The sequence below is a fragment of the Schistocerca piceifrons genome, chromosome 4 (genome assembly GCF_021461385.2).
Source record: "Schistocerca piceifrons isolate TAMUIC-IGC-003096 chromosome 4, iqSchPice1.1, whole genome shotgun sequence".
NCBI lineage: Eukaryota > Metazoa > Arthropoda > Insecta > Orthoptera > Acrididae > Schistocerca > Schistocerca piceifrons.
Genome location: NC_060141.1, coordinates 420,315,366 through 420,339,151, shown reverse-complemented (window position 1 = coordinate 420,339,151; position 23,786 = coordinate 420,315,366). Strand labels below are relative to the sequence as shown.

The following is a 23,786-nucleotide window of genomic DNA, read 5'->3' as shown; positions in this document are numbered from 1 at the left end:
CCACAAACTCCTCTTCTCCCCAATTCTATTTAATACCTCCTCATTAGTTATGTGATCTACCCATCTAATCTTCAGCATTCTTCTGTAGCACTACATTTCAAAAGCTTCTATTCTCTTCTTGTCCAAACTATTTATCGTCCATGTTTCACTTCCATACATGGCTACACTCCATACAAATACTTTCAGAAATGACTTCCTGACACTTACATCCATACTCGATGTTAACAAATTTCTCTTCTTCAGAAACGCTTTCCTTGCCATTGCCAGTCTACATTTTATATCCTCTCTACTTCGACCATCATCAGTTATTTTACTCCCCAAATAGCAAAACTCCTTTACTACTTTAAGTGTCTCATTTCCTAATTTAATTCCCTCAGCATCACCCGACTTAATTCGACTACACAATATATTGTACTGATTAATATTTTCATGAGAGGCATGAACAGGAAAGGTCAACAAAAATTTGGTATTGTAAATAAATTTCCAGGAAGTCAGCCACATATGAGAACTTCATATACAAAATTAGGTACTTTTATTATTTTACAGCTGATGATTCCAGCAAGCTGGGGTGATATTCATAGTTAATTGTCTTGGCTTCTTGCACATGCCATAAATGTCACATTTTTATAATTATAAGATGGTTTAAAAGTTTTTGTTGTAAAACAAACTTTGTTTACATTCATAAAAGGTTCTCACTCATTGCACACTGTGCCAGAAAATCATACGCGATGCGACATTTCACAAAATATTGGCAGTGGGATGTATTTTGATGCAGTCTTCTTAAGATATGACTTCTTTTTCTCTCTCGGTGCAATAAAAGCAGTTTTGGAGATTTTCATCAAGATTGTCACCTCATGATTAAAATACATATTTGCAGGGTTGCACTAATGAATCAATTTAATACTGCATGATTGCAGTCCTTTTTCCTTCTTGAAAAATCACATCATACAATTGTGGATATGTTAGTCTGCCCCATGAATCAGTTAACAAAAGAAATTTGTTGTCCTGCATGTAAGGAAGGCTCCATTACATAAGTCAAAAATGTTTTGTATAAGGTTGTGAGTTAGCTAGATTTTGATGAATACTGACATTATTCTTATGTTTTGCCATGTACTCATCCATCATATTTTCTTTTACCTTTCCTTTTCATGCATTTTATGAAAATATTAATAAATGCAATATACTGAGAATTATTTTGGTTCATTTGCATTGTAACATAAAAACTGAAAACAGAAGTGCTTTCTGCAGAGGGACTCAACCCCATGACCCTCAGACGACCGTTCCATACTCTTTCTGCTGCGCCAAGCACTGCCTGAAAGCCACGTTAACATAAAAGGCTCATGCCTTGCCCAACCTGCTCCAAAAATGATATTTTTTCTAAATGCTTGGTGATCTGGACCTCCCACTTCTGCCAGTTTCATACGCCATGCATACACTATAAATATGGACGAAATTGGTGTTGACAGGTAAGCGCAGTCACCTAGTCAGTCTTGAAATGTTCCATCAGCTTCCACCAACCAATGAAGGCTTTTCAGTGGTGATACAGTTTCATTCACTCAGTTGGCAATACGGAACTGGTGTCACCTTTTTCTGTTTCTGCACATAAGCAGCAGCCCCTCTCCTCCATGCTACAAAAACACTCTCGCTATCTGTACATATGGATTATATAGGTGACACATACTACAGTTGATTTCCATTTAAATAAAAGTTGTACAAATATATAAGATAAATAACAAAATATGAAAAAATTTAAAAAGCACCAAAACATGTCCTGTACCAAAATTAATATGAATATTGTTTGTTTTTGTATAACTGGCTAGAGAAAGGCTTTTCATACTACCTCCAATAGGCCAAGCATTGTAAGGAACTGTGGTGTTCAAACCAAACCATTGATAGTGAGAGATTTACTTACTTTAAGAATAAAATAATGATTTAAAGCCAAGTAGTTTATGTTAAAAGAATAAATAAATATTGAAAATTAATTTATTTGCACACTTGAGTGTGTTTCTTAACTGCCTCATTGAATAGAACCAAACACATCACACTTCAGTGTGAAGTTCCATGACAGTTACTAAATTCTATCACTTTATAAAGTAATTCAGAATTTGTTGATACTTAAAATACATGTCTGTGACATGATAGGATGACAAATGTATACTATTCATTCATCATCTTCATCACCACCACCATCCATTTGTCATTCACTGCTGCCAGAAGGACTCCTCTAGACTTCTCTATACTTTATGGTCTTAAGCTATATGAATCCATGTTGCTCTTGTATGTTTTTGGATGTTATTTACCCAGCTTCCTTTAGGTTGTCTGTTTGCTCTTTTTATATCTTAGAATCCTGAAGTGTGCTTCTATGTTCAGTGGATTGTCTATTTGCCTTGTTACATACAATGTTCATCTCCAAATTATTTTTATTATGGTCATAGTTACATCTTACACATCAGTTTGTTCCATGATTTTTTTGTTTGTTTAAATTCACTTTGTGCATCTCCCCAATGCTCACTGAGTAATCATAAATTCCTGAATGGTTTAGCCTTTAAAGTTCTTGTCTCATTGCAGTAAGTCAAAACTAGTACCATACACTGATTGTAAATCTCCCTTTTGAAGCACATGAGAAGGTTTGTGATGGGAATTCCATTTAATTAATCAGTAGCACTTGCAGCCATTTTTACTCTGTTTATTTGTGTTGGTATCCCTCCAGTATTCATCTTCAGTTGCCTTTAAAAAATTTATTCTGTGACTTCGTTGCTAAAAAAAGTATTGTTTTCGTTCCTGTATAATGTTACACATGAATTTACACTTTATTAAAAATAACTCTGTTATTGGCATTTCAATGAGTCAAGTCAGAGTGGTCAGCTGCCAGCCAACTGCACCATAACATTCTGTGTGGGCTCACTGTTTTAAGTGATCAGTTTTCACACCCCCTATGTGCCTGCAACCTTGGCTGGTGGCTTAGCTCACCATGGCCTTGCTACAGCCCTGCCTATATTCCTATTTTCATTCCGGATATGTAATAGTCATGTAAAGGATGAATATCCCTTCCTTATTTCTTGGCAAATGCTAGTAATGCCTAATGTAAGACCTTTATCATTTCTAGTATCACACACACAGTTTTCTACTGAAGAATCATTCTTTAGTTTCTGTATCGACTACTATCTTGTAGTTGAATTTGATGTCATTTATAAATTTCTGTAACTATTTTTGGAGGTATCCACTCATCAGAATGTGAGCTCTTTGGCATGTAGATTTGAGACATTATGATGGAATAGTTTTTGTTTATTTTTAAAACTGATTTTGCTGTTGTGTTCAAGATACCTTGGATGTTGGCCTTAAATGTTCTATAATATTGCCTACATCTCAGTTTCCTCCCTCTTCTGTTCCTCCATAATAAAATACATGTCCTAATTTTAATTCTATGTGATCTTATTTTTTGCCACACTTCTGATAACCCTGCCTTTTACCATTTGATGTTATTTCTCCTCCTATTCCCATAACCTATCATAAGATCCTAGAGTTATGTACATTATTTTTCTTAAATAATGGTGTGTGGCTTGGTGTGTAAATGTCAAACAACAAATCTGGAGTCCAGGGTTGAATCATCACTTGTTGCTTATTGCACCGCTTGAGGTGATTATTATAAGAGTGAAGTGTTAAATTGTGGCATAGTTCAGAGTCAGTGCTAACCTATAGATCCCCATATAATTGACTGGATGTCAGCCCAAAGGTAGCAAGAAGGCAAGGACATACCACTTCCGATATGACCATCCCTACTAATGTCCTATATGGCTCAAACAAACCTTTGGGTTAATGATAACTTTACCTTGTTACGTAAAAAAAAGGTACCCCATGGATTTGTACACAGCAGTAGGGCCTCCACCAGTCCTACCCATAGTGTACCAGCCTACAAGGATATGAAGGGTTTAGTACGGCATGTGGAATTGATAAATCTCAGCAGAACTAACAGTATTTTCAGATCTGAATATGAACACAACCAGTTTGGATGGTGGTTTGTACCATAAGTGCCATAAAGTCTCCAGTTAATGTTGTTGAAGAGAAGTCCATTGGTGTTAAGATATAGTCTGGACGGTTGCAGACATTGACTCACCAAGCTGTCTGCAATGCAGACTAGAGCAGCCCATTCATATTTGTTCCCTATAAGATGGTCACTTTATTACTAGCAACTGCTTGGATGGTGTAAACACTGGAAATGGATTTGCGATCTACCCCAGTTGAGTCCTTTAATCCTTGTCCCTCGGTTCTTAGTACTGTCACCTTTTTGCAATCTCATTACACCAACTGCACATAGGATTTGCAGTGTTTACTGATCATAAAACTAGGAGTCCATGTACATTTTCAAAGCTCTGATTTTTACATTTTTATGTTAACTTACTTTCCAGGTTTCATATTCTGTGTAATGTCAATATCACTATTTCTGTAAGTATTATTATAACCTTTTTTTTACTTACATATTTTTTTCATTTTTAGTGGAATGCCTCAGGAAAGAAGGTGGTTATTACTTTACCAAATAAATCACAAGTTCCAACGAACTGGGCATGGGTACTGAAGTTTTCAGATCTTGCAGACTCAGTGAGTTCATGGGATGCTACATCATCAGAGTGAAGGTTTCTGATGGCTAAATAGCACAGTTAAAAAATTATATATATATATATATATATATATATATATATATATATATATATATATATATATATATATATATATAGTATAGGAAATTATGTGAATTTATATTTGACTATGAACTGATTATATGTGAATCTCATTGCAGTGAACCATACAAATAAATTTTGGAACACTGTTTCATACACAAATTGTGTATCAATACATTTTTTTCTCCTGCTACCTGTACCCCTTTTATCTGAAGAAAATGTCGATGTTACAGCACAAGTAAACTTTCTGCTGTTAATATTCCTGTTCAAAATACAGACATCTACAGACAAAGTGATGTGGACAGTCTTCTGGGATAGGCAGAGTGTGTAATTTGAGTTGTCTTGGAGCCTAAAGCAACTGTCAATTTAGAACGCTACAAGATGGCAATGACTAGGCTGAAAGCCCAAATTTTCCAGTCAGGTTAGACTTTCACTTGCATCACAATAACAAAATGCCCTACCACAGTCTTATGACCACAGAATTCACTGCAAATTTGTGTGGACAGCGTTGCCACATCCACTGTACAATCTTGATTTAGCACCTTCAGACTTCTATCTCTTTGGGTGAATAAAAGAGTTACTAGATGGGTAACATTTTCTAGATTCAGATCCTGTCTTCAAAGCTATAAGCCACATCTGGATCAGGTTTTCATAATCCCCACATGCAGGGTCTTGTTCATCATTGGCTAAAGTGCATAATGAATGAGGGTGACTGTAAGGAAAATCCAGGTAGCTGTGAATAGGACTCATACAACATAGGTTCCATCATTGGCGTAGCGTGAGGGGAGACTTTGAGACTTAGTCTTCCCTGTATTCGTGCTTAAAAAAAAATGCAATAGTAATTCATAACAAAAATATAAACAACTTTCTACTAAGAGTTATAAATGTGTGAAGGCATCAGTTTTGTAGCCTGCGCCGCACCCTGAGTATTGGTGTATTTGCCTGCTTGAGACTCGACTGCTCTCAGTCTCTGTCTCCCTTCCCTTAGCTGGCTGTGTGCGCCTGTGTTTTAGTGGCATTCTCGGCTCCCCTCCACTTCCCCTCTTCCACGAAAGATGGTGCGCTGCACTTGCTAGCAGGTATCGAGACTAGTCTCTGCCGTTTCTATGCTGGCTTTTAACACAGAAGTGAACAGTCGCGCGGTTTGTTTTCATAGTCATTCTTGTGTGATTTTAGTGCATATTTTCATTGTGTCATCAACATGAGTGAGCCAGCAACTGAACACCTTATAGAATTTTTATTTAAAACACCTTTTTCTACATTAACGTACGAAAAAAGAGTGTGAACTGAAGGACAAATGACCTATTCCTATACTCAGTGTAGTTTAAAGTGAAGTCAAACAAAAACGTACTTTTCAGACCACCTGGTGCAGTTAATAACAGATTATATTGTTATACATGTCTTCTGTTTGGTGGTGAAAAGGAATGGTGCAATGAGGGCATTTGTACAATAAAGAACTTTGACGGGAAAGCACAAAAACATCAGATATCAAAATGTCACCTACAGAACAAAGAATCATTTCAGTTATTGGGCAAAAGTAGATTTGAGCACACCCTTTCTGAAGGCACTTGTCTGAAAGCAATAAAATACAATGAACAAGTTGCATCCAACAGGAGAGTATTCGCTCGTCTTATTCAGGCAATTATATTTCTTTGTAAACAAGAACTAGCCTTTCGCGGCCATCGAGAAGACGAATCCTCCAGCAACAAAGGTAACTACATGGAATTGTTGGATTTACTAGCTCAAGGAGAGCAGTTAATCCAAAAGCATCTGTCATCATATTCAACCTTTAAAGGAACTTCTCAAGATATACAGAATGATGTAATAGAAATAATAACTCTGACAGAAATGAGAAAATAAAATCTGAAATTCAGAACTGCAATTTCATTTCGATTCAGGCTGATGAAACATTAGACGTGTCATGCAAGAGTCAAATGAGTATAATATTCAGGTACTGTATTGTAGATAAAATTGAGGAAAGATTCGTTGCATTTTATGATGTTTCTGGAGATAAAACTGCTGAAGGTTTGTCAAACACTATTCATGCAGTATTGAAAGAATGGAATGTGGAAGGAAAAGTGGTTAGTCAAACATATGATGGCGTTTCAGTAATGGCGGGCAGAGAAATAGGACTACAACAATGGTGAAGCAGTTCTGTCCCTAAGTGCTGTTTATTCATTGTTACGTACACCAACTGAATTTAGTGCTGTTACATGCCTCTAAAATCATACGACAAGTACACATGTTTGAAGTGATCTTACTGCATTCCATTCGTTTTTCAGCAAATCATCAAAACAAACTGTACTGCTAACTGAGAAAGGATTTAAACTGCCACATGTAAGCAACACTTGCTGGAACTTTCGTTCCAGGGCAGTTTCAACAATATCTAGTCATTTCTCAGAGCTATGCAATGTTTTTAGTTATATAATTGATGATACAGACTCTCAGTGGGATCCAGAATCTTTGAGCTGAGCTGTGGGAGTGAAACGACAGATGGATGATCCTACGTTTGTCTACTTGCTTTGCTTCTACTGAGGGTGCTTTGTTTATGTTGATCGTCTCTTTAACGTTCTTCAGTCAAGATCTGTCAGTATAACTGCTTGCCATGATGAAATAAGAACTGTTTTGAGAAACTTACGACAATTAAGAACGGAAACATTCATTGACAAATGCATTAAATGCAGCTTGTGTTTGGATGGTAACTTATCATTCTGTGACCGTCAAAAGACATCACTCAGGGCACTAACTTACAAGATACTGGATTTGCAAACTGTTCAGATGGAAAGAAGATTTCAAGACTTTCCCCAAAATGTAACATATACACTGATGAGAAAAAACACTTATCTTCAAGAATCCTCTTAAAGTACGTTGTCAACAATGATTTAGATTCTGTTTATGAAGAAACAACAAAGTTCCTGCATTTGGTTTTGACCCTACCCGCAACTACAGCAAACAGTGAACGAAGCATGAGTACTCTTAACTGAGTGAAGAATTATTTAAGGAATTCAATGTCCAACACCCGGCTGTTGTGTTTGAGCATGTTAGCAATAGAAAAGACACTACTTGGAGAGCTATCCAGTGATCAGATTTTTGTAGACCGAGTTATAGACTTATTTGTGGAGAGAAACGGCAGGTGCATTGCACTTGTGTTCAAGAAAATGTAAGTGCTTCTACTCTTGCTGCTGGAGTTCTACAAATTTTTCATCATTTCTTGAACAAGTTAGTTATTATTATTATTATTGTTATTGGTGGTGGAAGTGGTGGTGGTAGTAGCAGTAGTAGTAGTAGTAGTAGTAGTTGTTGTTGTTGTTGTTTTATTTTATGCATTTTGTTTCATTTGTTTAAATTATTGTTTATTGTACTATTATGTCTCCCTGTCTTCACAACCTTTACAACCACGCTACGCCACTGGGTTCCATATAAGGAGATTATGATGTATATGCAATTCCCATATATATTAGAAATGTGTGCTTTCGCTTTTTTTCTTTCTTTTCTGTTTAAGCTGACTGAGGCACAGCAAAGTGTGGCCATGTACAACTGGTTATGTCTATTCATTCATCCTGGGAATCAAGAACCTGGACGATTTTTGACAGTTGTCGATACTGGCATGGTATCAGTCCCAGGAATTCCAAAACTTTCAACAATGTTTTAATTTTAAGTTTCAAAATATGGAAAATGCAGGATGGAATGGGACAATTTTATGAAAAGGAAAGTTGCTACTCACCATATAGTGGAGATGCCGAGTCGCAGATAGGCACAACAAAAAGCCTGCCACAAATAAGCTTTTGGACAACAAGGCCTTTCTTTGTCAAAGCATCTTGTAGATGGTTTGTGAGTATGGCTTCAGCTGCCAGAAACATCAGCCACATGTGTGTGTGTGTGTGTGTGTGTGTGTGTGTGTGTGTTTTGTCTATTTTGGCAAAGGCCTTGTTGGCCAAAAGCTTATTCGTGATAGTCTTTCTGTTGTGCCTATCTGCAACTGAGAATCTCCACTATATGGTGAGTAGCAACTTTCATTTTCATAATACTGTTAATTTTAAGTTTAAATTTTTTGTGTGATTTCATATTTGCAGGTACAATTTTACATTTATTTTATTAATTTCATAGTTATATTAACATGCTGTGCTAATGGCAATTGTAGATGTTTTAACTTCATCTGCTCTCATTGCTGTTGGCATTACTAGTAAGATTTGATGGAAGTCTCCAAATAAGAAAAACGGTGCAGCTCATCATAGTGCTACTGGCTATTGTTGTTACACAAATGTGCGTAACATGTCAGTTTTTATCTATTTTTATGGAAGTGCAATCTTGAATCACTTACCAGTGTTAGTTTGCTTTGAAACATTACAGATGATGTACATGTAGTAGACTTAAATTATCAGTGTGGTAATTTAAAATTTTAGAAAGCATTCTGGAGCACAGCTATCGGTATAAATGCTAAGAATCAGATAAAAACAGTCTCAGCTGCGCTTCCAGATTTTTTAATTTGTTTGCAACCAATTTCGGCCCTTTCCTCAGGCCATCTTCAGGCTTTTGACTGCCATTGTGGCTGCTGGTGGTGGCAGTTGGAGTGAAATCCTTAAAAGTAATGTTGTCACTGCTTACTTCTAAGGGTCTCGCTCCACCTGCCACCACTAGGAGCCACAGTGGTGGTCAAAAGCCTGACGATGGCTTGAGGAAAGGGCCGAAACTGGTTGCATACAAATTAACAAATCTAAAAACACGATCACGACTGTATCACTGATAAATAGCAAAGGCATGGTTTTCATTGTGGCAAGGACTTCATTTCATCATAGCTCAGCCAGTTAGCACAAAATATTTGTAAATTATGTATAGAAACCTTCACTCTCCTATTATTGAAAAGCATATCAAAATCCATACAATAGTTCCAGAGATAGATTTTTGACAGATTGCATATGCAACATAATGACAAAAAAAATATTTTTTTGTTATATAATTCCAATTTTTTTTGTTTTCTTCTTTACTTGTATTGTGAAACCTCACTTCTTGCCAAATTTAATGATTCTAGGTCAACAGGAAGTACCCTATGGGTTTGGTGTGTGAGTTTGAGAGTATCAAACTACATGACATAAATGGCCATATCTTTTGATTGTGATGGTTTAGAAGCTTAAATTTTTTACACCATCTGTAGACCTTAGTAGGTGATATAAATTTCAACATGATATGTCTATCCATTCCTGATAAAAAGGGGTCTCAACAGACTGATGGATGGACTTACAACAAAGTGTCCTATAATGGTTCCATTTTTACTAACTGGGGTACAGAACCCACTGAGATACAGAACCCTAAAAATGACGAAGTGAACAGCTACAATCTTGCTCTATTCAAATGCAATATTATGATTTCTGTATCTATTGTAGTGTCCATTACTTTTGGAGTGATCGTTGCCTTTCTGCAACAGCTGTTATAAAAATGGCCACAAGTGTAAATTTAAATAGAGTATTTTGTAGTAAGTCAAATAATTGTTCATTCACATTAATACATGAGGTAGGGAATACCTAGATAGAGATGTTGGTAATATATGACATGTCGCTTTAATGCCTGCAACACAGAGTTAAAATATTTGATTGCTGTCTACATTCAAAGGCACACTACATGTCTTGAATGGCATTGTGGCCTAGCCGTATGTAGTCACTCTTTAAGAGGCAATATAGAGTGCCTGTATGTACTCAAGAGCTCCATTCCCATGTTACGTTATGCATGCGTCCGCTGGTGTGTCACAGTACATATGCATATCAAGTCACTACATCATATACAGCCTGTCAGCCTGTGGTTTAACCTCTGTATCTTTCAGTAAATTGACTGTAATAGAACTGTATGCAACACTGTCAAATAATGATAGTAGTTCGCCTCTCCAATTTCAAGGTGATTGCCTTAATAGTTACTGAGATATATTCCATATTGTATAAACAATACCTTCCTAACATGCTGGTATGCCATTATAATAAATCATACAAAAATCTAGATAAACACTTTATTTCAAAACACACCAGAAAAATGGAAATAAATGGATAATAGTGTGCACAGATAACCTTACCCATTATTCTGCTACCACTGTACCTACTGCTGGAGCTCCGGAAATAGCCAGGTTTCTTGCTAAAGATATAATTTTGAAGTGTGAAGCACCACATGTAATTATCTCTGATAATGGAAAAAATGTTCAGCCAAGATTGATGCCAGAAGTTGTAGTAATAATAATCATTATTGGGTGTCATATGGATGACTGGCTCAATTCCTGCCTCCTGGAAGTACTTATTATTTAACATTTGTGACCTCCTGAAGTTTATAGGACTTACTAATTGATGGAATATTGTAAATAGCTGTCCACCTGACTAGCTGAATGGTAACGTGCTTGCCTCCCATGCAGTGGGCCTGGGTTCAATACCTAGCTTGGTTATAGATTTTCACCGCTTGTGAACTGGGTGTTGTGTTGTCCTCATCATCATTTCATCCTCATCACCGGCACACGAGTCGCCTAATGTGGCGAAATAAGATTCACAATCAGGGGCCTCCCGCCCAGCAATGCCATACGACCATTTATTTTATTTTATTTTATTTTTATTTTTTGTAAATAGCTAGCCTAACATTCAATGTGTGAATAAATAGAAGCACTCTTTGCTGAGGCAGGTAGTTCAACTCCATGTGTACATGCATTCACTGTGAGTGTTAGTTCTTGTTTATGACCTTACCCTCGCAATTGGTCTGTGATTCAGGATTCAACATAGGATTGTTATGAAGTGAGCTGTTGCTCCAAGGTGGAGTAATGAAAGTATCACAGAAATAGGCCTAGATGCGAGTACATAAGGAAGATTGGTGATGACATAGGTTTCAGCAGTTAAGCTGAAATGAAAAGGTTTGTGGCAAGAAAACAAGATTGGAGAACAGAATCAACCTTTGAAAGCAAGACAGAAACAACAACAATTCTATCAATAGATACAGAAACCTTCCACCATGCACCAGATAGTTTCACACCAACATTCAAATATGCACATTGGTACTTAATGAGGAACAGTGATCCTCATCACATACACAATTTACAGACCAGCAGCAAATCATGAATACTGTCACTGTGGAAGAAAAAATTTGTAATTGTATTGAAGAAAATCTTCCTAAAACTGCTTGAAATATCCTCGTTTAGTGGAGCCATGACCTTTACACTAAGACTACCTGATCTTAAATGTCTGGTTTTATTGCCCTGAAAATGAACAAACAGCTTGTATATGAAACTGTCATCAGAAGGTACTGGTACTGTGACTGTGCTGTGCTTGAGGTTCGCGTTCTCCCTCGGGCATGTGTGTTTGTGTTGTTCTTAGCTACGTTAGTTTAAATAGTGTGTAATTCTAGGGACCAATGACCTCAATAGTTTGGTCCCTTAGGAATTTACACACATTTGAACATTTGGAACAAATGATGCCTGTCATCTGGGCTTCGATGTCACACTTGGGTCATCCCAGTGACTGGCAGAGAATTTTTAGAAGACCACCATTGCACATGGAATCAACAAAGCTCACAATTTGCTGCATTGTCCTCAGAACTGATCAGGGCACCCTGGTTTTGAATCAAGTGAAAGGACTGAAGCAAAGACTTTGATGTTTCTATAATAAGCTAGGCTGTGACTTCCTGGACTTGTGCCATAGGGTTGACAGCTATAGGGCCTCCCTAAATGGGTCAGGCGTCCAGTACACATCAAAGGCTGCTACCAAGGTAGATTGACTGTGTGTGCGGTGCACACAAGGTTTGTTTTAGATTAGTTGAATCTTTGTCCAGTCCATGTAACCACAACTGCAGCAGACCAAGAAGAATAAGTGTAAGATCCGAAGGAATGCCCCCCACAGGCAACACTTTTAAAATCATAGTAGCTAACTCCTTAAGCATTAACAACAAAATGCCAGAATTTGAAGCACACCTGAAAAGCAATGAAGGTCACATAATAATAGGTACAGAAAGCCGTTTGAAGCCTGAAATCCATAGCAATGAGATTTTTGGGGAAATTTTAAGTATATATCAAAAGAATAGGCTAATGGGAAATGGAGGATGTGTATTTGTCACAGTAGACAAGAAAATGGAATCCACCAAGAGAGAAACTGAAGCTGCATGTGAGATAATTTGGGCAAGTCTCAGTATCAGGAGTGGATATAAAATGGTAATTGAATCCTTCAGTCATCCACCAGACTCATCTTGTGAATCATTACTAAATGCCTTCTCTGAAAACTATCTAGAACAGATAGTTTAGACTGCTGCTCATAATGGATCTATGTTGGATTTAATGGTAAAAAAGAAACCTGAAATCTTTGAGGAAGTCCTCACTGGATCTGGTATCAGTGACTGTGAGGCAGTTATAATAACAATGAATTCCAAAACACAAATGGCAACTAAAACAAGCAACCAGGAGCATGTAGAGGAACTGTGGCTCAAGTTTGATAGAATAGATGACATCTACTGAGTAGATGTGTACCCAGTAGAAAAATTATAATGGAAGGGATCCTCCATGTGGTACAGTCACTGTAAAGAAACTTCATAATAGGTATAAAACAAGGCGTAGGACTATAGATAGGCAGATGCTGAATCAAATGCATTTGGCAATCAAGAGAATAATACGTGAACTTTCATTGACTACCGTACCAGAATATTGTCAAATCATCTTTCACAAAACCCAAAGAAATTATTTGCATCCAACAATACTACAGCTCCTGCACAGAGGTCACTAGGGTGTCTCTCATATGAAGCTGCTCTCCCGGCGCATTGTGTACTGGCCAAACACAACTGGCAGGTCAAGCATCTTGTTCACAACTGTTCTCAGTGGGGACAACAGCAGGCAGCGCCACGCCATACGTTCTCTTCCTGATGAATGCCCTCCTGCCTGTGGGTGCAGGTACATGTTGACTTTGCAGAAGCCTTCTTGGATATGACTTGGCTGATTGTCATCAATACATACTCATACTTTCTGTACCTAGTCAACAGTCAGTCCATGATTGCGAAAGCTACACTTGCTGCAATCGGCAGGATTTTTGCTGTTGAAGGTCTTTCTGTAATGCTGGTGTCCAACAATGGCATGCACTTCTGTTCCCAAGTTTTCAGCGAGTTCTGTCACCACAACATCATTCACCACCTGCCATCACTGGCTTTACACCTCCAGTCAAATGGAGAGGCTGTAAGGCTTGTGTGCATTTTCAGGACACAGATGCAGGAGTATATGACTGATGTTTCTCCAGATGAGGCTCTTTCATTTTTTTTTTTTAGAGTTCACTGCGTTGATGTCAGTGCCAATATGGGAGAAGAGCTCAGCAGAACTCTTCCCAGGCTGTCAACCCCTCACACTTTACCAACTCGTGCTACCATTTCCATTGCCCATGCACTGCACCATCTCCTCAATTTCTGGCTGTGCACCCGTTTGTGGGTATGGGGGTTCAGACCCCAGGTCAAGTGGATTCTCACGGTCATCCAGCAACAGTGGGGCCATGATGTATTTATGCTGGACATGAGGGATTGTACAGTGACACAATATCAAAATCAGCTGTGCCTTCATCAGGGGACTCTGCTGCCCCCTCCTTTGGACCCTCCAGCTGTTGTGCACCTTGACATTCCTGCCAACCTTCATTCCTCCTCCATCACACCCTTTGCTCCCTCCCCTGCTGCTCCTGAGGTATTCCTGCATTCACACTCTCTGCCTTGTGTGCTGGCCATGGCCCCACTTTCATCTTCCTCTGTTTGTAGGCCATCCAGACTTCACTGGCACTGTGGCATAGTTTACACTACATTTTAAATATATGCAGAGATACTAAGCTGATTTTGTGACAGTGATGCTATGGCTTTATTATATTAGGGCATGTTATAAAATAGATCTGCTGACTGAAATCAGTAGTCTAAGGACCAAAAGTTTTAAGACCATTGGCAGAAATAAAGGAAATGTATTCTATTTTGAATTCAATTGATGAAAAGAGAAAAAATAAAAATGCAGCAAATTAAGCAGGTGACAGGGAACACAAACATAAAAAAGTGAGCGTGACAGAAGTGCTAAAAGCTAAGCAGGAATGGTTGGAGAACAAATGGAAGTCTATAAAAGCATGTATAACTAGGGGAAAGTTAGATACCAGCTACAGGAAAATTAAAGAGGCATTTGGAAAAAAGAGAAGCAGATGTACAAATATTGAAAGCTCAGATGAGAAACCAGTAATAAGCAAAAGGGGAAACCTGAAAGTTAGAAGGAATATATAGAGGGGCTAAACAGGAGAAATTAACTTGAAGGCAATATTGTAGAAGAGAGAAGAGGAAATAGATGGAGATGAAATGGGATACATGATATTGTGAGAAGAATTCAGCACTGCACTGAAGGACTAAAGCCAAAACTAGGCCCCTGGAGTAGTTGACAGTCCCTCAGAACTGCCGATATCCTTGGGAGTGCTAGCCATGACAAAACTATTCCACCTGATACGCAAAATATATGAGACAGGGAAAATACCCTCAGACTTCAAGAACAATATAAGAATTCGTGCTAACAAGTGTGAATATTACCGAACTGCCAGTTTAATAAGTCATGGTTGCAAAATACTGACCCAAATTAATAGCATAAGAATGGAAAAACTGGTAGATGATGATGTTGGAGAATAGCAGTTTCATTCTGGAGAAATGTTGGAAAACACGAGGCAATACTGACCTTAAGACTTATCTTAGAAGATAGTTTAGAGAAAGGCAAACATATGTTTGTAGCATTTGTAGACTAGAGAAAGCTTTTGACAATGCTGATTGGAATACACTCTTTGAAATTCTGAAGATAGCACAGGTGAAATACAAGACACTACTTATACAGAAATAAGAAAGCAGTTGTAAGAAATGAAGGGCATGAAAACGATGCAGAGGTTGAGAAGGGATTGATACAGGATTGTACACTGAGCAAGCTGTGAAAGAAAGCAAGGGAAAATTCTAAGAAGGAATTAAAATTAAGGGAAAAGAAATTCAAATTTTGAGGTGTGCCAGTGACATTGCAATTCTGTCAGAGACAGCATAGGACTTTGAAGTGCAGTTGAACAGAATGGACAGTGTTTTGGCAGAGAATATAAGATGAACATAAGCAAAAGCAAAATAAGGGTAATGGAGTGCAGTTGAATTAAATCAGGTGAAGCTGAGAGAATTAGTTTAGGAAATGAAACACTAAACATAGTAGATGAGTTTTGCAGTTTGAGCCATAAAATGACTGATGATGGGTAAAGTAGAAAGGATATAAAAAGTGGACTAGTAATGGTAATAAAAGCATTTCTGAAGAAGAGGAATTTGCTAACAGTGAATATAAATTATTATGAAGTCTTTTCTGAAGGCATTCATCTGGAGTGTAACTAGTATGGAAGCAAAATGTGAACAATAAGCAGTTTATACAAGAACAGTAACCTAACCTAACGTAGTAGCTTTTGAAATGTTTTGTTACAGAAGAATGCTTATGATTAGATGGGTAGATCACAATCCTCTCATTTTTCTTGCTAATACCAAATTCTCTAGCTGGTTTCTTTTTTTTTCTCTCCCTCTAACTTCATAGATGACCACACTTTAGCCTCCTGTTATGATTAAATTCTTGGACACTTTAACATATTTTGTGAGTTAATTACTGTTATCATACACTTATTCAGTTTCAGTCATCTAAACCTGTGGTTGGAATGTATTCCTATATTATTAAAATAAGCCTTGGGTACCCCATCACTTCACCATCACCATTCTTTGTTTTCTGCAGATAACCCTCTACTCAGCTGACAGTTTCACTATCCATTAATTATTATTCCAACTAATAGCCATAAGGAAAGGACATATGGCTACTCACCACAGAGAAGAGTTGTTAAATCAGACAGGCACAATGAAAAGAATACTAGTTACTTATTTCATTGAGCCTGCCTGCTGCTCAACACTTCCTCCATTTTGTGAGTAGCAATCAATTATTTCCAGATTGTTGTTATCTGTATTCCATCCTAGACTATCCACTGTTTCATTATTATGCTTACTCCTATTCTACCATCATTTGATCCAGTACAAAAATTTCTGTCATTCCAATTTAAAAAACTGCTATTGTCTAGCCTGCATACTTTCATTTAAATGTTCTAGTTTCCTACACTTCCTCAGTATTCTAACATATCACTTGGCTACCCAATACAACAGTGTTTTTCAACCTTTTTGGGTATGTGACCCCTTTCCAAGTAAAACTATTGTGGTGACCCCCAGAACCATAATAAAAACATATCAGCAATTTCAAAAGCAACGTGTTTAATTTTCTTTCTGTTGGTACTATGTTGATTGAGAAGTCAAGTGCAATGTGGAAAGAGGTTGCAGTGCTCTGCGGGCAGAGATATAATTGTATTCTTTGCCACAGTAGAGGTGTTGGGGGTGAGAAGGGGTCAATGGTGGCCAGGGACGATTCTAGAAGTTGGTCAAGGGGAGGGGGGTGGTTGATGGGGGGGAGGGGGTTTAGGGAAATGGAATATCGCTTAACAAAAGGAGAATTGGGGTCCTCCACCAACAAATTGGTAAAATTTGATTTTGCTTAAAGTAGTTTTTGGTAACTGTCTTGGAGTTCAGGGTAAAAAACGTGTATTAATAAATAATAAGATGCCTATTTTAAGTTAAATGATTTTTACTGGTTTAAATAGTAAGTTATTTGCTGCTCTTATTCTTTTGTTAAAATGTGTTTGAAATACATTGCGACCTATATTGCTACATAATTTGAAAAAAAAGAATCTGTTGGAGTAATATATTTGCTGATTTCTGAAGTCATCTTATCCAGAGTAATATCATACTCCATTGGGAGGGGGGGGGGGGGGGGTTATAGCCGCCATAGCCCCCCCCCCCCTTGCCATCACCCCTGGCGGTGGCCTAGTCACGCGTTTTCGGTCAGTACAATCAGTTGTCCAAGTACACCAGCAAGTACGAATGTGATTACTGTCTTCGCACTTCGCTCTGAGCAAGCATAAAATGGACAAGTTTCTTAAAAGATGTGTGCAGCCCTCCACGTCTGGTACAAGTGGCAGTGGCAGAAGTGAATCAAAATCGAGAAAAAATAGACTCTATGACAACAGTTATCTGAAGTATAGTTTTACTGTCATGAACAGTAAATCTCAATGTGTAATATGCAGTGAAGTATTGTCACGCGAGAGTATGAAACCATCAAAGCTTCTGCATCACCTCTCAAATAAACATTCCAAGAAAGCTGATAAACTGTTGGATTTCTTCGACAGGAAACTGAAAATACTTAACAGCAGCAAACTACTATGATTCAGGTAATAAAATAGTAATATTATTTGTTGATTTAAAATAGTATTAATGTTTCTGATTTCTTGTTTGTTTTTTCTGATTTAACAATATTTTTTACCTGATTTTAGGTATCCAGTGTCAATGACAAAGCATTACTAGCTAGCCATCGAGTCGCTTTCCGAGTTGCTAAGGCAGTAAAGCTGCATATAGATACAGAGAATCTTATTTGGTTGAAATTATGTTGGGTAAGAAAGAGGAAAACAAGCTATAAAGCATACTACTTTCTGATAATACCATTGAATGCAAATAAATGATATGACTGGTGACATTTGAGAACAGTTAGTCGAAAAATTAAAAAAAAAAAAAAAGAATCCACAATTTGCTGTGCAGTTTGATGAATCTACTGATTTTTCAGATTGTGCTCAATTTATAGTATTTGTGCACATTGAAACAGATGAAAGACGTTATATTTTTCAAAGCAATCCCTGCAAACACTACTGGCCAGTGTATGTATGACATGTTTTTAGAAATCACTCACAACTACGAGATCGACTGGGCAAAATTTATTGCCATTTGTAGTGATGGTGAGTAATCTGATTGCTTCCGAGTGCGACAACTCACAAAGTGCAAAGGCATCCTCATATAGTGAAGAAAAATTATTAATTTCCTAAATTGTAAAGGGCATCTCTTCTTACGCTCCTATCTCACTTCACTTTTTTGTTCATTTAAGTTAATGAGGCTGATCGTCTGCAGAAGCCTTCACTGGAGGAACACTGTATTTGAACCTTGACTAAATGGGGATTGTCTGCAGAAATCTGCTTATGATATGAAATAAAGCAGTAATTGAAAAAAATCAGAAATTACGTGAGTTTGTGATGATCACCAATTAAAACTAATGTGGTGTGCTTCTATGTTCTTTCATCTGCTTATCTGCTTGAGAACTTCAAAATTATAGAGCAGAAATTGATGCTTTTATTAGGTCACAATGATCATTAGAAATTTTATACTGGTAATGTCAAAGTAGACCAAACACTCTCAAACTGCAGACTAAGTAGCTACATACACACCTGTCCCCATGATATTTGAACTACATATTTTAGTTCTCGAGATTTAACAATATATATCAAAAATTATCTTTTTGTTTAAATGAAGACACTACATTCAGCAATCCATTTGTAGTTCTCAAAATCAAAATATTAGACTGATGAAAAATTTTGTCATACAAAGAAATAAAATACATATTATTGTCAGGTAAATGTGTGTACAAATATTTTAAGAAAGTATAAAATTGGAAACAAACAATTTTAAGAAATAGGGCTCATTGGATTGGGTCAACTATGCAATGTCTTACATAAAACACATTTAATAACTTGTTAATTAGTTATAATATACCTTTTATTCATTCAATAAAGGAGAAACAATAACATTATGCCATATAAAAACATATCTGGATTACACTCAAATAATCTGCTGTACGATATACTTAGAGCCTCGCTACTTCATACAGGTATGCTCCCAGCAGCTTTGTCTGAAAAAGAATATGATAGCTATTAAAACAAAGTAATTCTCAAGAAAAATTTGATTGGGTAGCTAAGTTATAATGCTATACTGCCATAAACATTGTGTTAGTGCACACCCGACTCAGATGAGATGATCAGCATTTTGTTAGGAATTGCATTGAGTCTTTTACCCCTCTGCTCACAGAAATTCTTCACCTCTCTGGTTCTATCAATCAGATAGGAAGGGGTCAAATGTTTTGGATAGCACTTGGCCTAGCAACTTTAAGTATACCTATTGGAAGACTCGGCATACTGTGGCCATCCCACAGTATAAGGTCAAAATTTAAACATTACACACTTCCTCCAGCGTACGCGAACTGAGCAAATCAATTGGTTCTTTTGAATTTGATGTGGTCTACAGTGGGCCTTAGGTGGCTTATAAAAGTACCATTTGCTCATGGGCGATTCTTGGGTACCAAAAGTATCAATTGTGGGAATGGTGATTTCTACAATTTCTATTCATGGCAAATCATTGAAATTTTTGCCAAATGTACTTAATATAATGATCTCAAGGAACTTCAAAATCTTTTTAGATATCATTATCTGTTACCGAGATCCAGAAGTTCTAAGTTACCGTACTTGTGCAGGAAACCACAAAAACCAGTGTTTAGCCATTTTTGCACCATGGGCCACAATTATCTGAATAAGTAACTGTAGAAAATGGCTTAAATTTTAACTGTAAATTTTTTAGACTTTTATCTAGAAATGTCACTTTCCCATTTTCGAAAATCTTTATCCCTTTTCAAAATACAGTCAGAAGATCATGATTTAAGTGTACCAATTAAGGTTATATTACACTTCTATAATTTCTATTCACGGCAAATCATAAAAATTTTTTAACCGCATGTTCTTTAGATGATGTTCTCATGAAATATTAGAACTTTTTTTGATATTGTTATCCATAACTGAGATCCAGAGGTTAAATAAAAGTTATTATTGAAATTAAGCACATCAAAATTGCACATAACATCTGGTCTGAGACATAAATGTAGTTTAACTGACATAGCAAATATATGGCAAGGGTTCCAAAGTCACCAAAATATATTTTTAGTCACAATTTTTTTAACAATAAAACTTTATGTTGCACCATCTCTGTACAACACTCATGCATATTCTCTTGGCTTGGAAATTATTCCATGGTACACTTTACAAAAAATTACTTTCTTTTACAAAATTCTTTGTACTTGCAAATTAAAAATCATATTTTTTGGTATACTGTAGGCCAGGCCTAAAAATGTCCATTTTTTTGTAAAGAAGAATTACATGAACATGCACTGGATGGGAGAGTATTTTGTGTTAACCATATATTATGCATACTTATCTGTGGTTTAAATGTGTCAAAGTGTATAAATAAGAAGACAACCAGTTGAAAAATGCTTCTGTTGGAGCATAATAAAGGTGAACATGCTCCTTTAAAAGAATCTGACAGAAAACTGGGGAACCAGCTGCCTCATTCCGCCTTCCTCACCAAAAAATTTTGGCATGCGAACATATTTCAACTTTTCTGTCCTGAAAGAGTGTAGCAGAGAGACAGTGACCATGCAAGGGTGAGGAGACAGTGATGATTGTAGAGAGAAATTGGCAGTGAAAGAGAAACAGAGATGGATGAAGACAGTAGCAGTAACAGTAACAGTGGTAGTGGCAGCAAAAAAAAGAGGAGATAGTGATGGTCAGTGAGAGACAGTGGCAATAGAAGAGAGAGATAGATGGAGGGAGATTGTGGCAGTGGTAGCAAATGAGAGAGGAGACAGTGTAAATGGAAAAGAGAAATGAGTGGAGACCATACATAGGCTTGGGGGTGGGGGTGGGGGTGGGGGAAAGGCGTCTGGACCCCCGAACCCCCTCTCTCTGTTAGTTGATAGACAAAGCATTACTAGTTAGCCATCGAGTCGCTTTCCGAGTTGCTAATTTTATGCCCAAATACACTCACATGCAGCTTCCATTTCTATCTCAGTGGATCTGAGTTTCTTGTCTACTTCAACAAATACGTCACCTACATTTCCCATTTCCCTATCCTTTTGGTGTATGCTTCACTTTTCCCCAAAGATATGGATACTGTCAACTTCACATTTTAGCTAGCTTTCTGTGCAAAGTATTATGTGAGCTTCGGTGCTTTTTAGGAGTGCTTCAAACTCTGACAAACTCATTGCAAATGTTTTAGCAGTAAACCACTAGAATTTTGAAACTCTCATCTGCAGGAGGCATTTCTTTGGATCTTACACTGGTATTTCTGGGTTTCCCACAGCTACCATTACCTGTACTGGATGGAGAGTCGCCTGATCTAAAAAAACTCTTGTGTGCACCCTATACACAGTCAGCTACTTGGATAGCTGCCTATGATATGAAGTGCACACCCAACCTACTTAGGGGGACCCCACAACTCTCAGTTGTGTGGCACAAGTCTAGGAGCCCACAGCCTAGCTTGTCACAGAACCCTCAGAGTTTCTGGTTGAAGCCTTCCACTCGATTCAGAAGCAGGGGGAACAATGCTGCAGATTGTGACCTTTGTTGAAACTCTGTGAGCACGGCTGGTATTCTCAACCTTCTCTTGTAGTTACTGGAATGATCCAAGTATGACATCAGAGTCCAGACAACAGGCATTGTTTGTTGCAATGTGTACCACAATCTGCAGAGGATTGCTCCCTGTCACCTAAGTGGCTGCCGGAATAGTCTCTTCAATATGCTGAATGAGACCTCCAGGCATACTCACTAGGTGTATGTGGTGTACATGACTGTGGTCCGCTATGAAGGGAAAATCAGTAAGTGTTACATATGTTAATAAATTTTCAAGATTTGACTCATTCTTTTTATTGGGACAGTATTAGTTTTACTATTGGTTCTTTTTAATTTGAAACTGTCTATGAGAATTGATATGGAATTAGTAACACAAGCATCATCATTCAGCATGAAAGTATTGACCTTGATTTCATGAGTCCTGTAAGCTTTTGTTACGTCTGTCTCCGTTCTTACTTCTGTAGACATGCAACATGTAGCAGTAGACAGCTAATATAGTGGTCAGTAGGTGGCATTATCAACACTGCTTGGAGCATAAACAGATATGTAGTGCATGTGTAAGTGGCAGCACTGTGTAAGCTTGGCAAATTCCTTCACAATGCCATCATCCTTGACCAGTCAATATGCTGGGAGCTTGAGGCAGAAATTGCTTGAAAAAAATCTTGGTTTTCGAGCTGCATCAGTTCCAACAAAATGCTCAAGCTCTTTATGGCTAGCTCTGCCATCGTCATCAGGAGTAAAATTACTCATTGGTGGGGCTGGCACTATTTCCCACTTTGGATGTCAAAAGGAAGCAACGCTGGATGCTTAATGCTTGTAGGGATATGGGAGCTGCAGTTTCATGTGTGTCGCTCGCCTCTTGCACCACCTTATGTCGCTTTGTCTCCACCACCTTATGTCGCTTTGTCTCCCGCATTGGGCTGGAGTTGCTATGAGCTGCCCAAACAATGAGGCCATTGGTCCCATGACCCAACTTGGCAGAAACTAATGGAGGAGTGACACTAACAGCACAGCCCAGTCATTGGGAAAAGAAAATGAGCAAAGAGGCATCAGGAACACTGGGATGGGAGGAAGAGTAAAGAACAGCAGGGAGGGAGGGTTGAAAGCAGTGGCTGCCCCAGATGTGCAATGGGTGATGGGGCTCCAGCCCAACCTCTGACCCATCCTGATCTCCATGCCATACCACGATTGCAAAACTACGGAAACACCACCAGGGAAAAAAGACAACAGGGGACAATATGGAAAAAAATACCAGACAAAACAAAGGGAAAGGGGGGGAGGGGAGGAGAAACCTTGCCAAGGTGGAGGCGACCCATCTCCATTGCTAACTGCGGGACTTGAATTCTGGAAGGAAATTCAGTGCTTAAATCTGGGAGGACAAACCATTTTCGAAGAAAACTGAGGATGCGTGTGACCATGCAATGGTAGCTCAACGTGGTACGGCTTATACAAAGATGGCAGAGGATGATAGTTGCCTGCCATGAGAGGCAGATGGAAGTAAGCCACTTGCCAGGACTCATATTAATCGCACAAAGTTTATTGAACAGGGAGGGGCCTCCCCCAAGAATCGGCCCCTGAATGAGCAAAAAGAATTTGACGTGAAGCTATAAATCTGCACCTGAACAGGTCAAGGTGAACGGAGGGGGCGGGGGGGGGGGGGGGGGGACGTGGCTGCCCTCCCCAGACAGATGATCAGCAAACTCGTTACTTGGGATACCCATGTGGCCAAAGGAATCAAACAAACAATAGCACAGTCAAAATCAGCGAGAAGTTTGTGGATGGGAGATTC

The 23,786-nt window shown here is 38.0% G+C and overlaps 2 protein-coding genes across 4 annotated transcripts in view; one reads left to right on the top strand and one right to left on the bottom strand.

The window, feature by feature from the left end:
* Positions 1-4,838, top strand: part of LOC124794978 (alpha-L-fucosidase-like) — a 123,887-nt gene extending 119,049 nt beyond the window's left edge. Inside the window, exons 9-10 of one of the 3 annotated variants that reach the window (XM_047258714.1) lie at positions 4,495-4,661; positions 4,735-4,838. In XM_047258714.1, coding sequence (XP_047114670.1) covers positions 4,495-4,629 — 135 coding nt within the window. In that variant the 3' untranslated portion in view covers positions 4,630-4,661; positions 4,735-4,838. Of the gene's footprint in view, positions 1-4,494; positions 4,672-4,709 lie in introns of all 3 variants that reach the window. The other 2 variants (XM_047258712.1, XM_047258713.1) reach the window with 2 other exon arrangements.
* A 14,463-nt stretch (positions 4,839-19,301) lies between these two features.
* LOC124796319 (cytosolic non-specific dipeptidase) overlaps positions 19,302-23,786 on the bottom strand; it is a 176,408-nt gene continuing 171,923 nt past the window's right edge. The window contains exon 9 of the mRNA XM_047260449.1: positions 19,302-19,452. Coding sequence (XP_047116405.1) covers positions 19,408-19,452 — 45 coding nt within the window. The 3' untranslated portion in view covers positions 19,302-19,407. The remainder of the gene's footprint in view (positions 19,453-23,786) is intronic.